The 21,359-nt window shown below is 37.6% G+C and overlaps 2 protein-coding genes across 3 annotated transcripts in view; one reads left to right on the top strand and one right to left on the bottom strand.

Annotated features, from left to right (window-relative positions):
• Positions 1 to 21,359, top strand: part of LOC126970084 (uncharacterized) — a 107,774-nt gene that overhangs the window by 47,489 nt on the left and 38,926 nt on the right. The window lies entirely within an intron of this gene.
• Positions 5,927 to 14,087, bottom strand: LOC126970093 (uncharacterized). The gene is made up of 3 exons (XM_050815820.1): positions 13,871 to 14,087; positions 9,514 to 9,903; positions 5,927 to 7,704 (listed from the first exon to the last, which is right to left on the bottom strand). The coding sequence occupies exons 1-3, from the start codon at positions 14,031 to 14,033 to the stop codon at positions 7,181 to 7,183; spliced, it is 1,077 nt and encodes a 358-aa protein (XP_050671777.1). The 5' UTR covers positions 14,034 to 14,087; the 3' UTR covers positions 5,927 to 7,180.

Below are 21,359 nucleotides of genomic sequence, written 5' to 3'. Positions count from 1 at the left end.
GCGAGGAAATTCGAATAAACCCATTGGTGTGATGATAGCTGTCTTCTCTATGTCCTGCTCCCTGGTCCTTCAATTGTTGGTAAGCGCGGTTGAGGTCGATCGTGGAGAATATTGTTTTGCCAGACAGATGATGGGTGAAGTCCTTGACTCTCGGCACTGGATAACGATCGGGTTTGGTTATGCTGTTCAATCGTCTATAATCACCGCATACCCGTATATCGCCATTCTTCTTAGGTACTATATGGAGTGGTGAAGACCATGGACTTTTACTCGGTCTGCAGAGTCCTTGTTGCATCATGTTTTCAAATGCTTTCTTCACTATTTCATAACGAAGAGGTGGAATGGGACGAGCACGGCAATGTAATGGTGGTCCTTGTGTTTCAATATAATGTTCCACGTTAATTTTTGGCGATAATTGCATCGATGTTAATCTCGTGGTAGCGGGGAATTAGGCGAGTATCGCGTGGTACGGGGCCTGTATATCGATACTTCGTATTGTGGGTTGTTGATTATTATTCGTTGACATTATTGGCGCGTTGATTTTAAGATTTGTGACGGCATCAATTAATCTTCGATTTTTTAAGTCTACGATAAGTTGATGGTGGTTGAGAAAATCGGCACCTAATATTGGTTTCATGACGTCAGCTACAATAAACTTCCACTTGTATGGTCGACGGAGGTTGAGATCTAATGTTTTCTCACCATAAGTCGATATTGTTGTGTTGTTTGCAGCGTACAATTTAAATGGTAGAAGCGTTGCTTTCAGGCCTAGTTTTCTTGGTAGGACGGATATATTATTAGCACCGGTATCTACTAAGAATGACATCTTTGTTTTCTTGTCCGTGACAAAAAGGCGGTATGAAGTGTGAAGGACGCCGGATTCCGCCGCAGCTAACGTCCGTTCTAGTTTCCCGATGGCTCTTTCTTGAAGCTGCAGGGCGTAGTACAACGTCGTGCTTCACTAGCAAATCGGCAATGGTTATAGCAGTAAAGTGTTGGTGAGCTATTGAGTGTGCGGGAACGGTATTGTGACGAAGTTCTATTGCGAGATGACGAGCGAAATCGGTGGCGATGTTAGTGTTGAGATGGCCTTGACTTGAGTTCGGCGACTTCTTGTGATAGTTTTCGTATCTCGTTAATAAGGAATTGTGTGTGATCTACCTGATTTGACGTCGATGATTCTGGACCTGATGCTGGTGGCTGGCTGGAGACGGCTGGTGGCTGGCTGGAGACGGCGGCTACCTCCTGGATTTGCTCCATCATCGTGTCAGCAAGCAACGCTAGTTCCTCCAGCGTGGACTTCGCGCTGAATGACTCGCTGACGGCGAGCACGGAGCGGACGTGGCAGCAGCTTACTCCACATCATGCGGAGGGTGGAGCCGGTAACCTTGTCCCTTGGAAGGTTACGCATGCGTCGCAGTAGCTGTGAAGGCTTCTGATCTCCGAGCTCCATCTCGGCGAGTAGCTTCTGGAACTTGCGGCTGTCAGATTCTTCATACACCGATATGAGACGTTCCTTGACTGCTGAATATTGTTTGTCTCTCGGTATGTTAAATAGGATGTCGGAGATTTGTTCGATGTCAGCCTTTTCTAATTGGACGAGCACCATCTGTGTCAGCTGGGCTTGAATCCTCTTGAGATCATCGGTGGCGGCTTCAAAGCTGTGATACCACAATCGCGGATTTTCCCGCCAAAATGGTGGTATGCGCATCGACAGTGAAATGCGTCGAACAGGAATTCGTCGTTTCGGCGAGCTGGTGAAGCTGTTCTTCGATGTGTAGCCGGGCAGAGATTCGGTGTTCTTCTGTTCTGGCTTCCTTCCGTCGGCGTTCTTGTTCGGGTTCCTTCCGTCGGTGTTCTTGTTCGGGTTACTTCCGTCGGTGTTCTTGTTCGGGTTCCTTCCGTCGGTGTTCTTGTTCGGGGTCACCACTTTAGAGACTGAGCGTTTGGCGATTAAATAAAACAACTGCTGGACTGTGAGGAATATGTGGAAGATATCATTTATTTGAAAGTTACATGATATATATACAAAATCCTTAAAACTAGTAACCCAATTACAATTTTTACTTAAAAAATATTTACAAGTTCAGAAAATACACACCAATACTAAAGCTTACATTTTAACCAATAGTAAAACGTTTCATTCAATAAGAATTGAGAATAATATTATGTGTTGTATCTCGCTCTAAAACGAATGCTATCGCAGTAAGCCGGCCAGCGAACGCGGTTTGTGTAAACTCGCGTCGAACCTCGATCATACGATGTCAATGAGCATTAAGCACCTACTCTGTCGCTCATTGATTAAAATTGCATGAATAGCGATCGACCCCCCCCCCCAGTCCCGACGCGGCAGTCGAGTACGCTCGGCCTTGCAGTGCGGTTGTGTAACGCGGAGCATATGACTGATCACGTGAGTATATCTGCGGTCGTCGAGAGAACGTGACGATGCTGTACTTCGATGAGGTGACTACTGGTGATCTGTATGATTCTATGAGTTGATGTACAGCATTATGAAATGGTTATCAGAGCTAATATTACGTTATATAAAATAAAATGTTCTTTTCAGAACGAATCTTTCGGCATACAGAAAGTTAGATATTAGACATTTGTATTAATTGATATTATTGATTGTAGGTACAGCTACAACTTCCTCAATGACAGTCCGCCGCTAGGTTTGCTTTGGACGGCCGCGTTTGCGTTTTCAATGCTTTCGGAGTGTGTGGCCTTTTGCGGCGATTAATCTGTTCCTCGATTGGGACTTCATGACAGCGTTGCCAAAGATGATCGTTTGAAATTTTATCGGGCTAGTGAATACTGAGGATATTGTGAAGGCATCCGTCAACAGAAACCGGAAGTTGATGAGAGATGGACTTTGTGACCTTCCACGTCTCACACCCATACAGCAATACGGTCTCCATATTGGGCCCGAATATCTTGAGCTTAACTCTCCGTGTCAGATTTCATGATTGCCAAACGGGTCGAAGCCGTACAAAGGTTACTCGTCTTTTGGCACAGTGTCTCTGAGTGAGTTCGTTCTACTACCACTGTGCCAATGACAAATGGGCCTGAGCTCGTTGCCCCGCACCTCATTTTTTGAGTCTTCTGAATATTAATCTTGAATTCGACCTTCGCTGCTTCCTCACATAGGTCGCTCAATTTGGACTACAAATCAGCGCTTGCGTAGCTTACGAGCCATATATCATCGGCATAAACCAAATCCCCTAGAGTATTTGTTATGACCCATTCTATTAACGCGGCTTTTGTTGTGCGTTACTTTTTCAAAACTCCGTCAAGAGCGGCAAGTAAAATAGAAAGAAGGCAACCTTGTCATAGACCCGCATTTACCGCTATATTATCGTCCGCAAGCATGGTTCTTGCCTATCTTGTCGTGCTTCTAGGGCTTTGGTGATATAAATTATTTTTTCGGGGACGCCAATTTCTCGTAGCCGAGAACAGACATCGGTCAATCTCAATGTATCTCAGGCTTTTTCGAAATCCAATGTAAGGCACATTTCTTTCCTTTCTGATGTCTGATCCAGTATGATTCGTAGACGATTTATGCGGTCCGTACACTATCGATTGCGGTGGAAACCTGCTTGCTCTCTAGCTCTAAGACTCATGAATAGGCCATGATAACATTAGGTATATAGCACTCTGGAGGGTGTTAATAGTAAAGTAATGCCTCTCTAGTTGGACCTACCTTGGAGGGTAATGATAGTAAAGTAATGCGTCTGTAGTTGTTCCAATGGCTGAGGACTCCCTTTTTTGGAACGGTGATAAGAAGGCCTTTAAACCCTTACCTTACCTCTAATAATATGGTACTTTTTCGTCTCGCCAGACGCGCTGGAGCAGAGGCGTCAGCGCAATTGCAGCTGATACCATCTCCGCCTTAAGCATTTCCGCGTTGATGAAGGCATAAAAGGCATTAATTTTCTCTAAATTCATTCCTTTAGAATTATTTTTGATGTAATTTCTAATATACTAGATACTACTACCGCTTCGGAAACAAATGGCGCTCTGAGAGAGAAGAAGCGGCGCAAGAAACTCTCCCAGCATTCTTTTTTTGCGCTCTTTTCAATAAAAATATACAATATTGTACAGTCATTTCTATCGCTATAAAATAATTATAATATAGTCCCAGTCTGTCCGATCACTTAGATATTCAGCTGTGGAGTAATAGGATTTACGACAGAGCCATTTTTTTTATAAAACATTTAAATTTATTTATAGATAACGCCTGAACAGTGGCTGGGACTTTATTATAAAAGTGTATACATTTACCCTTAACGTTATTATGTATCTTATGAAGCCTACTAGAACAAGTTACAAGCAATCCCTTATTTCTAGTGTTATAATAATGAAAATCACTATTAAGAGCAAAAAGGTGACGATTTATATGAACGTTTATAAAATTCTCATAAATGTACTGACAATGAAATGTCATAATATTTATTTCTTTAAATTTTTCTTTGAGAGACTGTCTATAACCAAGCTGATATAACGCACGAACAGCTCTCTTTGATAAGATCAGCTCCTGTGCCTATGCCATTTTTAAGTGGGCGGATGATGTACATTTTCATCACTCTTTTAACTTTCATTTTCACTTTGTTTTTCATACTATTACGTCAATAATTGACCATACAGCCTCATCACAATTTTTATGAGATTGACTTTTATATATCTAGCTAATTATGTCAAATAACCAAAAAAAATAGTTACTAATAAATCTTTCTCAATCGATTTGATAGTTAATATTAGTAGATACATTCAAACTTTTACACAACTTATTATAGGTGAACATGTACAACAAGCACAAAAAATTTTGGAACAGTTGTATGTGTGTAGTTAAAGTACTAAGGTACGATGTGGAAAATAATCATACTTACAACAGATGGAATTTATCTATATATTTATATATATATATATAAATATATATAAATGAATTGCTGTTCGTTAGTCTCGCTAAAACTCGAGAACGGCTGGACCGATTTGGCTAATTTTGGCCATGAATTATGTGGAAGTCCAGAGAAGGTTTAAAAGGTGAATAAATAGGAAAATGCTGCTAAATTAAATAAAAACAACAAATTTGATTTTTTTTTGATGGACACATCAAAGAAAAATACATAATTTCTATGAGAGAATTTATTGACGCACGGTTTGACAGTTCAGCTGTGAAACAATTTCATAACGACAGCAGGGTGCATATTTTACGTAGTAATTTTTGATGTTATGATATATTATTGACAAATTCATATAAAAACATCATTTTATTTAGTATATACAGAACAACGTCTGTCGGGTCAGCTAGTTATTAATAATTTTAGAAGTAATTAATAATACCCCAATACGGCCTAAGACACATTTTTTTAAATCCTCTACCATGAATGAAAAATATTTTATAAATCAGATTTAACTAAGGCCAAAGAATATATAATAGTGCAATTAAAGAGGAGATAAGCTTAAGTGCTTGGATTTCTCACAGCTTCATCACTGCATGCATAGCATACAGCTGCCCGTGAACGTTGGAGTTCCCTAAGGTTGTGTACAATCTCCTACACTGTTTCTTTAGCATAATATCAATGATTGACGGCATTGCACATGCATTGCTATGCAGATTACAGTACTGGAGTTGCTGTATAGATGGGCCACGCAGATATCTCGCGAGAAATCGTCGATCAATGCCGGAGGATACTTGTGTCTTCTATCGAGCCCTCTCTGACAGTCGCGGATTGGGGTAAAATGGATCTTGTTCAATTTAGCCCCAGAAAAAAAAGTTTGTAAAAGGCTGACCACGTTGCCTACTCTGACTCCTCTGGTGTTGCAGTAGAATTTGGAAGGGGGATCACTTAATATCGGGTGACCCGTACACTTATACTTAACTTTCATAAAAAAAATATTGGAAAGGACACTTATTAAGAAACCTATATTAATTGTAATGTTTATTATTAAATAAAAAAATCATGACTTAACTAGATACATACAATGAGATTATATTAATTCCTTGCGGAAATAGGTATAATTTCTGGAACTTACATTCATTTCAGTTATAAAATTGTACTGATATAGACGAGAACGAACGAATAGAACAAATCATGAGCCGTTAGCATAAATTGCAGTTCGCCTTGTAGGTGTTATTGAATCAAGAACTGTCGGTCTGTTGCTACCTCACGGCTAATGCGAAAGTCTATATTCTCAGAGAATTATGCAGACATGACCATGCCAGACTACACAGCCAAAATTCTATCATTGGCAAGATACTTCTGCGGCCCCCAAAGATATAAAAACGGGCAATAGGAGACTCTGGTCGTCCTGAACCACCTGAAAGTTAATTTCATCCCCATATTTATATAATTATGCATCTGATGATTGCCAAAACATTTTGCGAAATTACATAGTGACTGCAAAATGTGAAGACACTCGCACCGATGATAAGCCAACCATTTCGACCACTGATGATGCAAGAACTCCACCTTCACCCGCTTGGCAGCACAAGTCTTGAGGGAGCGCGCCCAATACAAAAAGGCCAAGGCGCGGCTACCTATTGTGATAGAAACATAATTTTGAAGGTCCATGAAATCCTTAAATTTTCTCCTCATCCTTAAGTGAGATAGGCACATCATTACTTACTAAGCACTTGACTATTACCATGGAATAATTATCTCTGCCTTGCTAGGAGCTATGTTGTTGAAGCGGTCGGTCTTAGTCCTCACAATCGTTTTCGCATCTTTCAAGAAGATCTTTACGACACTAGAACTAGAGCCTTTACTGACTCGCTCTAGAACCTCACTAGAATCGAGTTACCAAACTGGACTGGCATCGCGTAGATCCGATCCTCTGCATGCCTCTTTTTCTCTCACTGCCTTGACCACTAATACTGGGGTCTTCCCGACGTTGCTCTGTCTCACAAATGGTGGTGTGCCGATACAATTATTTGGAAGAGTATTCAGTTTTCTCTGGAAAGTGGAACGACGGATAGGATCCGTCTCCATGGCTAATTTGACTCAGCAGTTGTTAGAGGAAAGCCGTCTTGTGGCGGAAGAACAGCAATATACGAATTACGCCTTAATGCAAATACAGAGTAAAAAGAAAAAACATAATATACTCTCCGATTATACATTAGTTGTAATGTCAAATGTATATTCAACAATATCCATGTTTGAAGACTTAACAGTTTTACCATCTACGTTTTACTATACACTGTGTTGTATACGAGTTCTTGTATTTTCATTCGAAGCATTAACTTTTTAGCCGGTGCTAGTTTCTTCACATGCGGCAGAATACTATCAAAGAATCCGACATCTTCATCTTTTGCCGCTCCTTCATTAGAAGCACTTCTAAGAGGTTCTTCATCCTCATCATAGAAATCAGTCTCTAGGATGATAGGTTTTGTGTCAAATTCATCAAAATCATCATCTCTTGCGCTTGTTTCATTAACTACAGTGATATCATTCACAATAATATCATCTGGCTCATCCACAGCTGCTGTGCTAGGTTCATCTAAGTTGGCGTAATAATTCGTATTAGGATCTGGTATCTCATAATCCGGTATGTAGGTGTCTTCGTGTCCTTCATTATCATCGTTGTCGAAAAATTGGTTTACCAGAAATTGCAATTTTGAAGAGTACTCCCATTCAGATTCACCTTTTCTGACTTCTTTTCTCGCTTGGTCTCTTAGGTATTTCCATTTCAATCTTGCTTCATCACCTGTAATAATCAAAGATATGTTAGTTTTTATTAAGGACTTTGTAAAGGAAATATTTAAAACTGTACAAATACAATACGTCGTCCTAAAAACAGGAACAACCATATATTTATCCTATTGCTCATTACATGACACCGCCTAAGATCTCTGTCTCTAGGAAATATAAGCTACATATTCATCTTTATCATTTTGTACGGTCCTGATACAATTTTTTATCCTTTTTGTCTATACCCACGATTTATCGGTGTTGATACTGGAGGTCCTTTATCGGTAATTCTGTCGTGTTGCGATTATTATTATTCTTAAAGCTGCGAATCCATGTTGACTATTAGTGGATAACGCCAATAGTGACACAAAAGTTTCAGTGCTTCCGTGCGCATCTACATCTCCGGCACACAGTGCGCTCGTGTCAAGCCACGCACTACAAATCCGGAATGTGTAACGGGACGTCACCGTGAACACACTACACTAACCCTGATAAAGGACCTTCGAATGGTCCGAAACTAGTCGGTACTAACACCAATGAATCATGGGTAAAAAGTTAATATGTCTCACAAAGGGTCCTATATCAACACTGGTACCCGGTGTGCCAGGGTTCTTTTATTCCTGGTACTGTAAATCTGGAACCTTTTCAGTCATGTTTACCATTCTTTACGTGTGGAAACCCCACGGGCCGTCACCCCACTGGGGTTTTCAGACTAAAACTACACGGTGTACTATATAGCATATCGACCTTTCAAAACGTGTTGTCATTATTAAATGGAGAGGTGGTAAAACCAGTGGAATCTGCTGTATTTCTTGGCATTACTCTTGATTCCAAATTGCAGTGGGGCCCCCATATTGAAGGATTGGCGAATAGGCTTAGTTCTGCAGCATATGCGGTTAAGAAAATTAGACGGTTAACTGACATAGATACGGCGAGATTAGTATACTTTAGTTATTTTCATAGTATTATGTCCTATGGTATATTGTTATGGGGCAGTGCGGCCGATATTAATACAATCTTTGTGCCGCAGAAGAGGGCTATTCGCGCGATTTATTACCTAGGTCCTAAGGAATCATTAAGAGAAAAATTTAAAGAAATAAACATTTTGACTGTTGCTTCTCAATACATTTTTGATAATGTTCTGTATGTTCGTAAGCACATTGAGGAGTTTTCTAGAAACTGTAACATTCATAATGTTAACACGAGGAACAAACATAAACTTGTTATGCCTACTACTCGGTTGGGTCGAGTTAGTAAGTCTTTTGTTGGGCGATGTATATGCTTCTACAATATGATCCCAGAAAATGTACAAAACAAATGTGTTACGAAATTTAAAAGAATTGTTAAAAAACGTTTGTGTGGGAAAGGTTATTATAGCATAAACGATTTTCTTAATGACACCACGGACTGGGAATAAAGCGAACACCCTCAGGCTCTTTAATTATAAATGTTTTTTGTACGATATTACATTGTAATCCATATTTTATATGAAAAAAAAAAGCCCGCTGAGATTCTTGCGCCCATTCTTCTCAGGTCTGAGGCAGTCTCTTTCGAATGGGTGGTAGTTTTTGACGTTCAATAAGTGATTTTAAATCCTATTTTGAATAAAAATATTTTAATTTGAATTTAATCTGTTATGTCTGTCCAAATCTACTTGTATTTGTTTATTCCCCAAATATTGATATAATAAACACTTGTTTCTAATTTCTCTTGTTGTCTGTTCTGTGTTGTGAGCTATTCTTTTCGCTTCGAAACATCACTAACCTACCTCCTTAACAATACGTTATAGTTTTCAATAATAAAAAAAGATGAAACAGTAACTTACGTGTAACACCCAATTCCAGTGATACTTCTTTCCACGCCTCATCCAGTTTGTACCAATTATGGTGCCCCTTTAACTGTCTATTCCAAATGATCTCCCGCACTTTAACAAGATCTATAAGTTTGTTCATATCAACATCAATCGTTCGTCTCTTACTCATCAATAATTTCTTCCTCATAGTATATCCTAGTTTAGGTCTCTTTATAGAGTCATCAAGGGAGTTGTAGACTTCTTCCGCTGTGTCTTCATCACCTTCCTCGTCATCAACAAGGAACTGGTTGTGAATGAACTTGAGTTTCATGAAATGAGGCCAATCTGATTCGGCGGGGTGTTTCTTTATCTCTTTTCGACATTGATCTTTGAGGTTTTTCCACCTTTTGCGGCAATTTAAGCCTGCAACAGAAAGATATTATGATTTATTTACCTTGCGTGTTTTAATACAACCTTAATTACAGGGTGTAGTCGCCTGGGGAATAGACAGTTATTAAAATAATAAGATAAAGAGAAATTTACAAACTGAAACCGAAGCCTGTATTCGGCATTTCTGATAAATATTGGTTCTTTAAAAAACTTTGTGTATGTTTTCTCTTTTTATTTTAAATTATTTTTAAGAATAAGGTCTAGAAAACATTTATTTTAAGAAAATATTTTTATGACGTCCTTCATCATTCATCGCTTCGAAAAAATTGTCCTCTAAAGGAGAAAAAAGGAACCTCTCTAAAATTGTATTTTGAACTCTTTAAAAAACAACATTGCTAAAATATTATACATAAATTATTGCAATAAGATAATCATCGTTTTCAATTAAGTTAATATGTGATTATAGATTAATAATGAAAACCTTTAAATTAATTTATAGATAAACTCTGAACATCGGCTGAAACTCTTACATGTAACTTACGTACATAAATGTATAATATCTTAATATATATATATAAATTACGTGACACGTTGTTTGTTTCGATGGACTCCTACACTAATGAACAGATTTTAATGGGGATTACTTCAGAGTGCAGTTTGGTCCAACTTGAGAGATAGGATAGTTTTTATTTCGATGTGGGACCCATAATTATTTTTATTTCCAATATTTGTTTTGTATGGACATATTTTCTATGAGAGAATTTAGTGACGCGCGGTTTGACAGTTCCACTGTGAAACAATTTCATTATAACAACAGGGAGCATTTTTTCACGAAATAATTTTTGATGTTTTAAAATATTATTGGCAAATTCCTATTAAACAATATTTTTTATATTATCTACAGAACAACGTCTGTCGGGTCAGCTAGTATAAATATATAATAAAAGTAATCCTAGGTAAGGTAGACATATCATTATACTAATTCTATTAAAGTATAGTGAAAGTATGGTAACCACCTATTATCAAGTGAGCAATCTTAGATTAAGGATTGGTCTCTGCTGTGCTCCAACTAGATACCGCACTACCTAAGAACAATAATAGCTTTTTTATTAGGGCAACTATTAGATGCTTGTGTGCGTGGCATCTTGACACTCAATGGCATCTTTCAAATTTTGTAACATACGCTTCGGGTTATTTTACATTGAAATTAATAAAATACAAAATACTTACTAATGATATGTGATCCCAGTGTCTTTCTTATTTTCTCGTAGTATTATTTTTGCATAGTTTTACTACTCAACCCGGCATTTTAGTTTCAATTATTAGCTTAAAGTTCAACAGAACATGTGGCACGTCAGCGTCACACATTGTTCGAGGCTGGCTCGAGTACGCCCACTTGGGCGTGGTATTATTGCCGCACTTTGCGACTTCGCCTGCGTTATCTAGTTGGAGCGCAGCGGAGATCAATCCATAATCTAAGTGAGCAATTAACGTGAATAAATTACAATCATCACAATGACAGAACAAAGCAATTGTACTATTTTTATAATTAACTTTATTTATATTTATTTATAATTAAATTTATAACTTCTACCCATGACGTCACATGGAATTTGCTATTAAATCAAATATTACAGAAAAAAATTAATCAGCTATTTAAAAATGGACCTACAGATTTCTGTTATAAGGTCATTTTGTTCATGTTATTAACATATTAGTATCAGCTCATTTTTTTTACAAAATCGACCTTACCTTCTCCCAACTAAGTACTTCCGTTAATTTATGGTCATTAAAACCTTGTTTTAGTAGGCCTCCCACCCTACATGATGGGCCGACGGTCACAAGATCGCCGGAATACTTTGGTTGAGGGCAGCGCAGGACCCATCGTCGTGGAGATCTTTGGGCGAAACCTTTGTCCAGCAGTGGACGTCTTCCGGCTGATGATGAAGACCTAGTTCTTAAGTGTGTGTGTGTTTACTGGACGTACGCAAGAAGTTTTTTGGCGTAATAAAAAGGATTTTTTTTTAGGATTACAAAAATCCTAAAAGAAATATTCCTCGTACTATTTTTCGTTTGTAGAAAAAACATAATTGTAATAAAGGCATTAAACCAATGAAAATATTATTATATTACTTAGTTAAAAAACATGTAATTAATTATCATTCAAATAGTTTTATACAATTAGAGATTTTTTTTAAATTGTAAGTATATAAATTAAAATTATATACTGAAATTTATTTAATTCTCATCCATTGGTTGTGTTTCAGTAGACATATGAGTTACAAGAGGCTTGGTAAATGAAGTAGGTATGATACAAATGGTCTAGTTGACTAACCAACATCAGGGTGTCGAATTTACGTGACGGTGTGCGCGCGCATCGTAAAAATTCACGCCGATATTTTTTCACTAAAGCGCCTACGTATAGGTTCAAAGAATTGTAATTTATTGAAAAAATTGCCGTGTGCAAAAATCAGACAAAGTTCTCCCATCTCCTAAAAATACTCTTTCTCCTTCGTCCCATAGCTTTTTTCGTCGTAGTTCATTATAATATGTGTACCCGGCGAACATAATTATTATATTTACAATAATAATATATGCAATAGCTTACTGAATAGATAGGTGCCTATAATAACTATTATTATAAGTACACAGCCTAGCTACTGTCCATCCAGTAGGCAGAGCTACTGCTCTGTCTAATCGTACGTCAGTAATTCGGCTCGATTGAGCTGTCTACACTCTACACGATGTTAAAGAAATATCGGGAGCTCAAAAAGAACATTGTTTAAAAAAAAATATTTAAAGGTTCACAAAAAATAGTTTTCATTCATAAGCCCCAAAAAGTTTTACAAACAAAAAAGTTAATAGTAATAGTACGCCAAAATCTATACAAGCAGAGTCAGGAGCGTTCGCTAGTCTCATAAAACGGCATTGTGTCACAAGAGTACCAAACTACCAACTACTCTTGTGTTGTGTGAGCGAGAGACAAGCTGTAGGAAAACCCACAGACTGAGAATATATTGGCGTATTTAATAGGTACTTGTACTATTATATATTAGCGTATAGAGAATTGGCGATCACGAGGCCCGACAATGCGTTTAGATTTGTCGTATTTGATATACGTACATATTTTTCTCATAAAAATTTAGTTTAATGTCTTACTAGGTTTTAAAATAGCACAGCCGTATTCCTTTCCAAAGATAATAACAAGGATAATTATATTTTAATACACATAATTAAATATTAACTTCAAATTAATATATATTTGATACTATATTATCTAGGTGCCTACGTAGGTACTAGCCCAATACCTATCTACATTAAATGAGAGTTTAAATTTTATAACAAACTAGCCGATACCCAGCGACGTCGTTCTCGTACGTATTTTTACACCTTGGGTTACATTACTGGACTTTTAGTAGGGATCCCTATTTATTTAAATGTAATATAACACCCGGGGATAATGTAGCTTTCCAACAGTGAAAGAATTATTCAAATCGGTTCAGTAATTGCGGAGCCTATTCAATGCAAACAAACAAACCTTTCCTGTTTATAATTATATTAGTATAGAAGTATCGATTAGAAACCCTATATATATGTGAATAAGTCTCAACTTCCAAACAGTAGGTAGCCAACCTTACAATTTATTAACTATTTGTGCCTATACTAATTAATATTATTAAAAATCCATAGACATGACAACCTTTATGCCCACGCATATTACACCTATTAGACTTTATATTAGCATAAATAAAGTAACGTCAGGACCAAGGAGTTAAGAATAAGATTACGAACGCATTTCTACGATTACCGTGGGATTTCTCAACAGCTATGTAATAAATAGGTATCTGGTAGGTAACTACCTAGATGCACCAATGAATGAGGTTTGAAAACGTTTGTTAAATAATTAAATAAAACCGAAGAGAATTCACTACTTTGATATCAAATTAAATGATAAGGAGCTATTGTTATTGCCATGTCTAAAATGTAATATTGAACCTACTTGTCGTGCCAACCTCGGCCGCTACTTCGTTCCAGTATCTCTCCAGCTTAAAGCGGTTCCTATGTCCCCTGTAGCTCTTATCCCACAAACATTCCCTTGCCTGTACGGCCGCGATAAGTTTATCCATGTTCTTGGACTTAGCACCTCTTCCTTTAACCTTCATGATGAAGCGGACGCGCTAGCGAGAGCGATCACGGGTATGACAATGCACGTTAGGCCGTTAACTGAGCGACTGGCCCGGTGCGTCGCTTTCCGCTCCCCCGCCCGCTCCCCGCTATCGCCCCCGCCACTGCGTAGCTCGCTGCTCGACGCTCCCCGTTCCCCTACACATAACGCTCACTTTTATATTGCTAGACATACATTGACGCTTATACATGCAATATTGATCATGCACGTGGTATAAAACACGTAGTGTACAGTATTCTATTACTGTACAACATTGGTATTGTACGAAATATAGCGTGTAGTACCTGTGGTGTTCCATTTAGACTTGAGAGAGCGTATTTGAAAGAAATCAATATCAAGTTTGGTTACGCTTAACTATACTAGGCATTATTATTATATCGCATAGGGACTATAACTGGTATTTCTTGATAGTGTCAATTGTCTTGCGAGCATGGGCTCGTTTAAACCATATTCGAATGATTAATGGAAAAATAACATATTAGGTAGAGTCAAGTTTAACTTTCAGAATTAAGTATTCCGAAAAAATTTAGATAGCTAGTAAGTACTTACAAATAATATTTATTTTCATCACTGATTTCATACACTTTTTTTCGTTTAAGCCGTTTTATATTATATAGGTACTTCATTTTTTTATTTTCTAAACATCAAAGGAGCCAGGGCATTTTAGTACCCGACCCAATAGACATAATTTATATAGCATTGGAAAAGAAATTTTATAGACATAAATAATTTACGGTCGTTTATCTCGATTGTCTGTCCGAGCGGAGATATTTGGTTGTCAATAATGTTTTTATGTCAGTTTAGTTTTGATCATACAAACAAGCCTCATGGATTTTCAAGAACAGTATCTGACAAATATTGGACCCTGGAATAATAATAATAACACAAAACATACCAGGGAACTCGTCAAAATACAAAATGTCATATTATATTATATTTTTTTATTAGTTTATTTTTGAAGTGAAACTTCTTTAGAATCGTTGTGATTTCAAACCGGATGCAACGGAAAAAACGACAGGTAAGAGACACAAATACAAAAATGTGTAGGATGAAGCCGACAAAGAATGAGACAGAAATATGCATACTATTTTATTTTTATGTATGACGCGAGTATACGCGGTATACCTTAATATATTCTTATGTCATACGCACGACTTATAACTGCATAGACACCAGGAGAACATAAATATGGTAGCGGTGTTAGTAATGTCTTTCATAGCGGTTGAAATCATGCGTCATCCTAGCAACATGTACCAGGAATTCATATGCAGCTTAGAGGTTCATACACAATGCAGGTTTCACTTCTGACATGTGTACTTTGTACACACGCATTATAAAACACGCATATTAAAACATTATTTGGTTGGAGAAAGAAATTAATACGATGCATTCCATTATTAATAATACATTATTTGTGCTCAAAATGATTATAAAAGACACATGAACAAAGTGACTTCCCCTTAATAGAGACATTAAGAAATGTGTTAATGGACACATTCATAGTTTAATATATCTAGCAGTTTAAGTTAAAGTAGAATTACTTATTAGTCCGAGTTGAGGCAAGATTGTAATGCAAGTGCCGCAACATTATAATAACAATATTATTATGTTCCCTAAAGAAAAGAAAAAAAAATGAGTTCTTCTAAGTCGCAAACTCCGGTCGCGTGATTGGAAGATTAACAGTCAATATATTCACCAGTGGGAGGCTCCTTTGCACAGGATGCCGGCTAGATTATGGGGACCACAACGGCGCCTATTTCTAACATGAAGCAGTAATGTGTAAACATTATTGTGTTTCGGTCTGAAGGGCACCGTAGCTAGTGAAATTAGTGGGCAAAAGAGACTTACCATCGGATCCCTCAAGGTGACGAGCGCAATTATAGTGTCGCTGAAATTTTTTGGGTTTTTCAATAATCCTGAGAGGCACTGAATTGTAAAGTGCAGGGCGTATAAATTACAATCAGCTGAACGTGCTGCTCGTCTAGTACCTTATTTTCATAAAAAAAAATAGGAAGTGCTCTGTGAACGGCTGGATCACTTGGTGTTCCGTAGAGATGTAGCTTCATTGTGTGTCTTATACCGCATTTATCACGGGGAGTGTTTCACCTGATTGACGCCGCACTTGATAATAAATGTTCCTTAAATAAATAAAATTGTTTTTTAAAGAGCTTCTCCATGACTCACGCATAACAACACGACACGCCACAAATCAAAAAACGCCCAAAAACAAACACCGAATCAGGAATAAGACGGATATAAATAAATAATAGTTAAAAAAAAACAAAAAGCACGCTTTATATAAAATTCAACTAAAAAATAGAAAATAAATTTTATATAAAACGTGCTTTTTAGTTTTTTTTAACTATTATTTATTTTTCATTTTTTAATAATAATATAATAATAATAATATCTTTTATTTGACACACACATGAAACATTACATTGCTACAAAAATAAGAATAAGAAAAAACAAAAATTATAACTAAAACTAACCTAGAACATATTTTACAAAGAATAAATAAATAACTTTACCAAGATATTATAATATAGCAGCTGTGTGGCAGTGTGTATCAAAAGGGATGCTACTCAGGTTACCTGTGACAATTGGTCACAGCACTGATTTTCAGTAGCTCCCGTTTGACGCTTCACGTCGCGGTGCTGAGTAATAAATTATAAATATTTATCACAACATAATATTATATAATAAAAAAACAAAGAAAAGTCCAACCTAGTACTGTTAATGCCTATTATTTTTGAGCAACCAGAGCTGAATCAATCTGACTCACCATTACGTATTTCTTCATTTTTACTCGAAAGTTTGAAATTGTAGTGAGGTCACGCAATGGTGGAGGCAGGTTGTTCCAGCATTTAGTCGCGCTATAACGAAAGCTACCTCTGAAGGCAGCTGTATGGTGTTTAGGCACGTCTAGCATCCAGTGTGATGCTCTGGTACTATAGGCCCTGTTTTTATCTCCTAGCCAAGACAGTTTTTTATATAGGTAAGGAGGCATATGATATTTTACAACTCCAAAGAGTAAAACTGCAAAATGCGTGCGCCTACGACTTTCCATATTGGGAACTTTGGCATCGTTTAGATATGGTGTTATATGGGATCGAGGTGGAATATCCCAGCAATAGCGAGCACACGCGTTTTGAATGCGCTGAATAGAATTTTGTGTACGAACAAGTATGCGTTCGCCATAAACCGTATCACCGTAGGTTAATTTAGAAAGCACCAGTGCATCACATAGCTTCTGCCGGAGTTTAGGAGTGATGTGATTTCTAATACGGTAGAGTAATTTTAGGCGATAAAAGCAATTGCATATTACTTGGTCGATATGTTTGTCAAACCTTAAGCTTTCATCGAACACAATGCCAAGATTCCGAGCTTCATTCACGCGTCCCAGCGATATTCCCTTAATATGTATCAATGGATTAGCTTGTTCAAAGTTTTTTATAAGAGAAGGTGTACCAAGAATAATATATTTAGTCTTATCTGTATTCAAGGCTAAAGCACTTCGTTCCGACCACTCAGCAATACTAATAATAATTTTAGTCAAATTAGTGTAACGTCATCGGTCCTCGATAAATCTACAAAATTTGAACGAAATCTAGCCGTTTTAAGTGGGTAAAATCGCGCACATAGAAGTCGGTTACAAACATACAAACATACATATAAACATACAGGTTAAGCTAGTATAAAGCGTATAATAAAAAGGAATAAAAAGGTCTTTCACTCATAAACGGGTATGTCACCCCACCAGTAGGAGGCTCCTATGCACAGGTTGCGTACTAGATTATGGGTACCACAACGGCACCTATTTCAGCCGTAAAGCAGTCATGTGTAAGCATTACTGTGTTTCGGTCTGAAGGGCATCGTAGCTAGTGAAATTACTGGCCAAATGAGACTTAACATCCTATGTCTCAAGGTGACGAGCGCACTTGAAGTGCCGCTCACAATTTTTGGGTTTTTCAAGAATCCTGAGCGGAACTGCATTGTAATGGGCAGGGCTTATCAATTACCATCAGCTGAAAGTCCTTATTTAGTACCTTATTTTCATAAAAAAAAATAGGAAGTGCTCTGTGAACGCTGGATCACTTGGTGTTCCGTAGAGATGTAGCTTCATTGTGTGTCTTCTACCGCATTTGTATCACGGGGAGTGTTTCACCTGATTGTCGCCGCACTTCATAATAAATGTGCCTTAAATAAATAAAATTGTTTTTTAAAAAACTTCTCCAAGTCTCACGCATAACAGCACGACACGCCACAAATTTATTTAATTATTAAATTCAGAGAGATCTCCATATATATTAGTAACAATATTTCTTATGAACTATGTTAGTATTATTAGTGATAGTATGATTATAAACCTAGAGCTGCATGTATCCAGTGTTTCTGGAAGGAACTGTTAGCTCTGGCAGCAGTCATCTTTAGAATGCTGTTACTGCTAACACGTAGAGGCTGCAACATGGAGACGGCTTTATTGCGCATTATGGCATGGAAACCATCCACAAATGCATCAGCAAACATTCCAGAAGCACTACAACGCCACGGTAGCCCCAACAGCCTCCTAAACTAGGACTAAATTAGGATATCATCCGCACCATCTGGATGTGCGGCGGTCCTCCACAGTGCAACTTCTTCCACATACTACAAAGCTGTGGAATGAGCTTCCTTGTGCGGTGTTTCCAGGACGATACGACTTGGGTACCTTCAAAAGCAGTGCGTACGCGTTTCTTAAAGGTCACTTAACATCATGTGACCCGTATGCTCGTTTATTCATCTTGGCAAACCCAGTTGGCGTCCAATACTCTTTTTATTTCATTCCACAGGTTTGTTTTACCTTCGTCTGTTCTGTTGGATCTGGACTTAAAAGCATATCATCTTGTTACAAATAATAAGATCAAAGTAAAATTATTCCAGTTGTCGTGTCTCAACTGAACATGTTATATACCGCATATAAAGTAATTCGATTGCGTTGTACTTGCATACACGGTCTGTTAAAATAGTTATGGAAGTAGAATACATAGATAAACAAATAACAGACAGATGTGTTCATACAATTCAATTATTAGTTTTCTTACCAAAAAATAACAATGGCAACTCTAGGAAAAATTTTTTGTGCAACTTTTCTACGTTCTTATAAAAAAAAATTTTTTTTTTAGAAAAGGAGGGCAAATTGGCATAAATTATTTATATGATCGCCGCGGCTTATACTCTCTTTGAACTGATCTTATAAAGCGTTGAGTAAATGTATGAATTCGAAAGCCGAAAACTTATGGAGAACAGATGTTTGTTGTTAAGTTAGGTTAGAGTCAGTGGGTCTACCTATTGCCTCATGCATGCTTTTTTTATTTAAAGCAAAGATCGGATTTGGGATTTGCGGTTTACGGTTATCAGATATTGATAAAACCTTTAGTATCAATTAGTTATGATAATCAAACGTACCTATTAATAATAAAAACTCATCAAATTATGATAAAATGTAATAAGGTACGAAAGTACTTTTGCTGTCTAATAACAAATTCTCTTGCTGATAATTTGTCTCAAAGTGCCTAAATTATTATTAATGTGAAACTTATATTACATCGTCTCAAACATTTTCGCCTGTGTGTTGCATGTCGCGTGACGGTCGGGCGGCGCCTATAGTTCGCAGCAGCTGACCGTGTAGTGTATAGAGTACTCGTATTACTCATTTATGCCAGTGCTCCGCCCTATTTCCCATTATCATTCCAATTTTCCAAGTATAAAAATAAGATTTATAAAGTGATTTTTTACCCTGAATGGAATATTATTTAAATTTTTTTTAGTTCGTTACATTTTCCGTTCCATTACGTTCGTTTATAAAATCACACAATCCGTTTTTATTATTAGAATTCGTTGTTTTTTATGAACTAAGATCAGACAGTTATTAATTTCTGAAGATTTTATTTAATTTGATAAGTATGGTGTTTTTTAATTTGGTAAAATATAAAATAAAATTGTGAATAACGGATGAGACTGAGCTGTTACGCTCGAATAGATGTTACGCTTGTTCGTGTAAAGTTGGCTCGAGTTTGATACATGCATACATACAATGTTATTACTTTATGAAAATAAAATAATAAAAATTATTTGTATTTCGCGTTATTGATAGAATCTGTAACGTGGAGATCCGTAGAAGAACCAAAGTCACAGGCATAGCTCAGATAATTGCGAAACTGAAGTTGCAGTGGGCAGGGCACATAGTTCGAAGTGAAGATGGCCGCTGGGGCACTAAAGTCCTAGAATGACGACCACAAACCGGAAGACATAGTGTTGGTAGGCCCCAAACAAGATGGATCGATGATCTGGTCAAGATCTCCGGAATACGTTGGATGAGGGCAGCGCAGGACCGATCGTCGTGAATATCTTTGGGGGAGGCCTTTGTCCAGCAGTGGACGTCTTCCGGCTGATGATAACCTTGATCAAGTTTTTCATTATTTATAATACATTTAACAGACCGGTTATAAAATCCAATTTAGGACTGATCTCTAAAAGTGCTGTGGTGTATCCACCAGCTCTGATAATTGGAGACAAGCATGCTAAATAGTAGTTAGAAAACTATGTATGCTACTTGCTATGCAACTCTGCTGTATAGTAGTCTGTTCCTACGTATCACTTAACGAACAGGATTATTGAAAATCCAAGCACTGCAATTGCTCTCGTCACCTTTAAATATAAGATATAAGGTAATGAAACTACTGATAATATAACTAAGAATACTGGCAGCACTACCGTTGGATAGCTAGTTTGATCCATTGACCGAAATATCTGCCAGCGCTTAGGGTTTCCAGTAGCCCTATTGAGGTGGCTAGATAGTATTTTGTACATTCTCCGCGCCTCTCCGCCCCTGGGCAGTGTCTCGACACCAAACGGCACGAGGATGTATGTCGTCACTGAGACTGGACATATTTGCGACGTTTGCTGTCTTCGGCAGTAGCAGTCGAAGTAGCAGCCCCAGCACCGACTGACGTAACTTGGACATGAGAAGAAGCCAGAGTATCGACGCAAGTAGCGCCCCACACCAGTGCCCTTGCCCGAGCCAAAGTCAAATCAGTCATACCCGTAATATAGCAGTAATACCAGTGGGAGGCTCTCTTCCACAGGATGCCGGCTAGGTTAACGGTACTGCAAGGGGGCTTTTTTCTGCCGTGAAGCAGTAATGTGTAAGCATTATTGTGTTTCGGTCTGAAGGTCGCCGTAGTTAGTGAAATTACCTGGTAAATGAGACGTAATATCTTATGAGTGCAAATTAAAATTTTGCGCCACAGAATTTTTGGGT

Source organism: Leptidea sinapis, chromosome 20, assembly GCF_905404315.1.
Source record: "Leptidea sinapis chromosome 20, ilLepSina1.1, whole genome shotgun sequence".
NCBI classification, from domain to species: domain Eukaryota; kingdom Metazoa; phylum Arthropoda; class Insecta; order Lepidoptera; family Pieridae; genus Leptidea; species Leptidea sinapis.
This window is presented reverse-complemented; position numbering and strand designations above follow the sequence as displayed.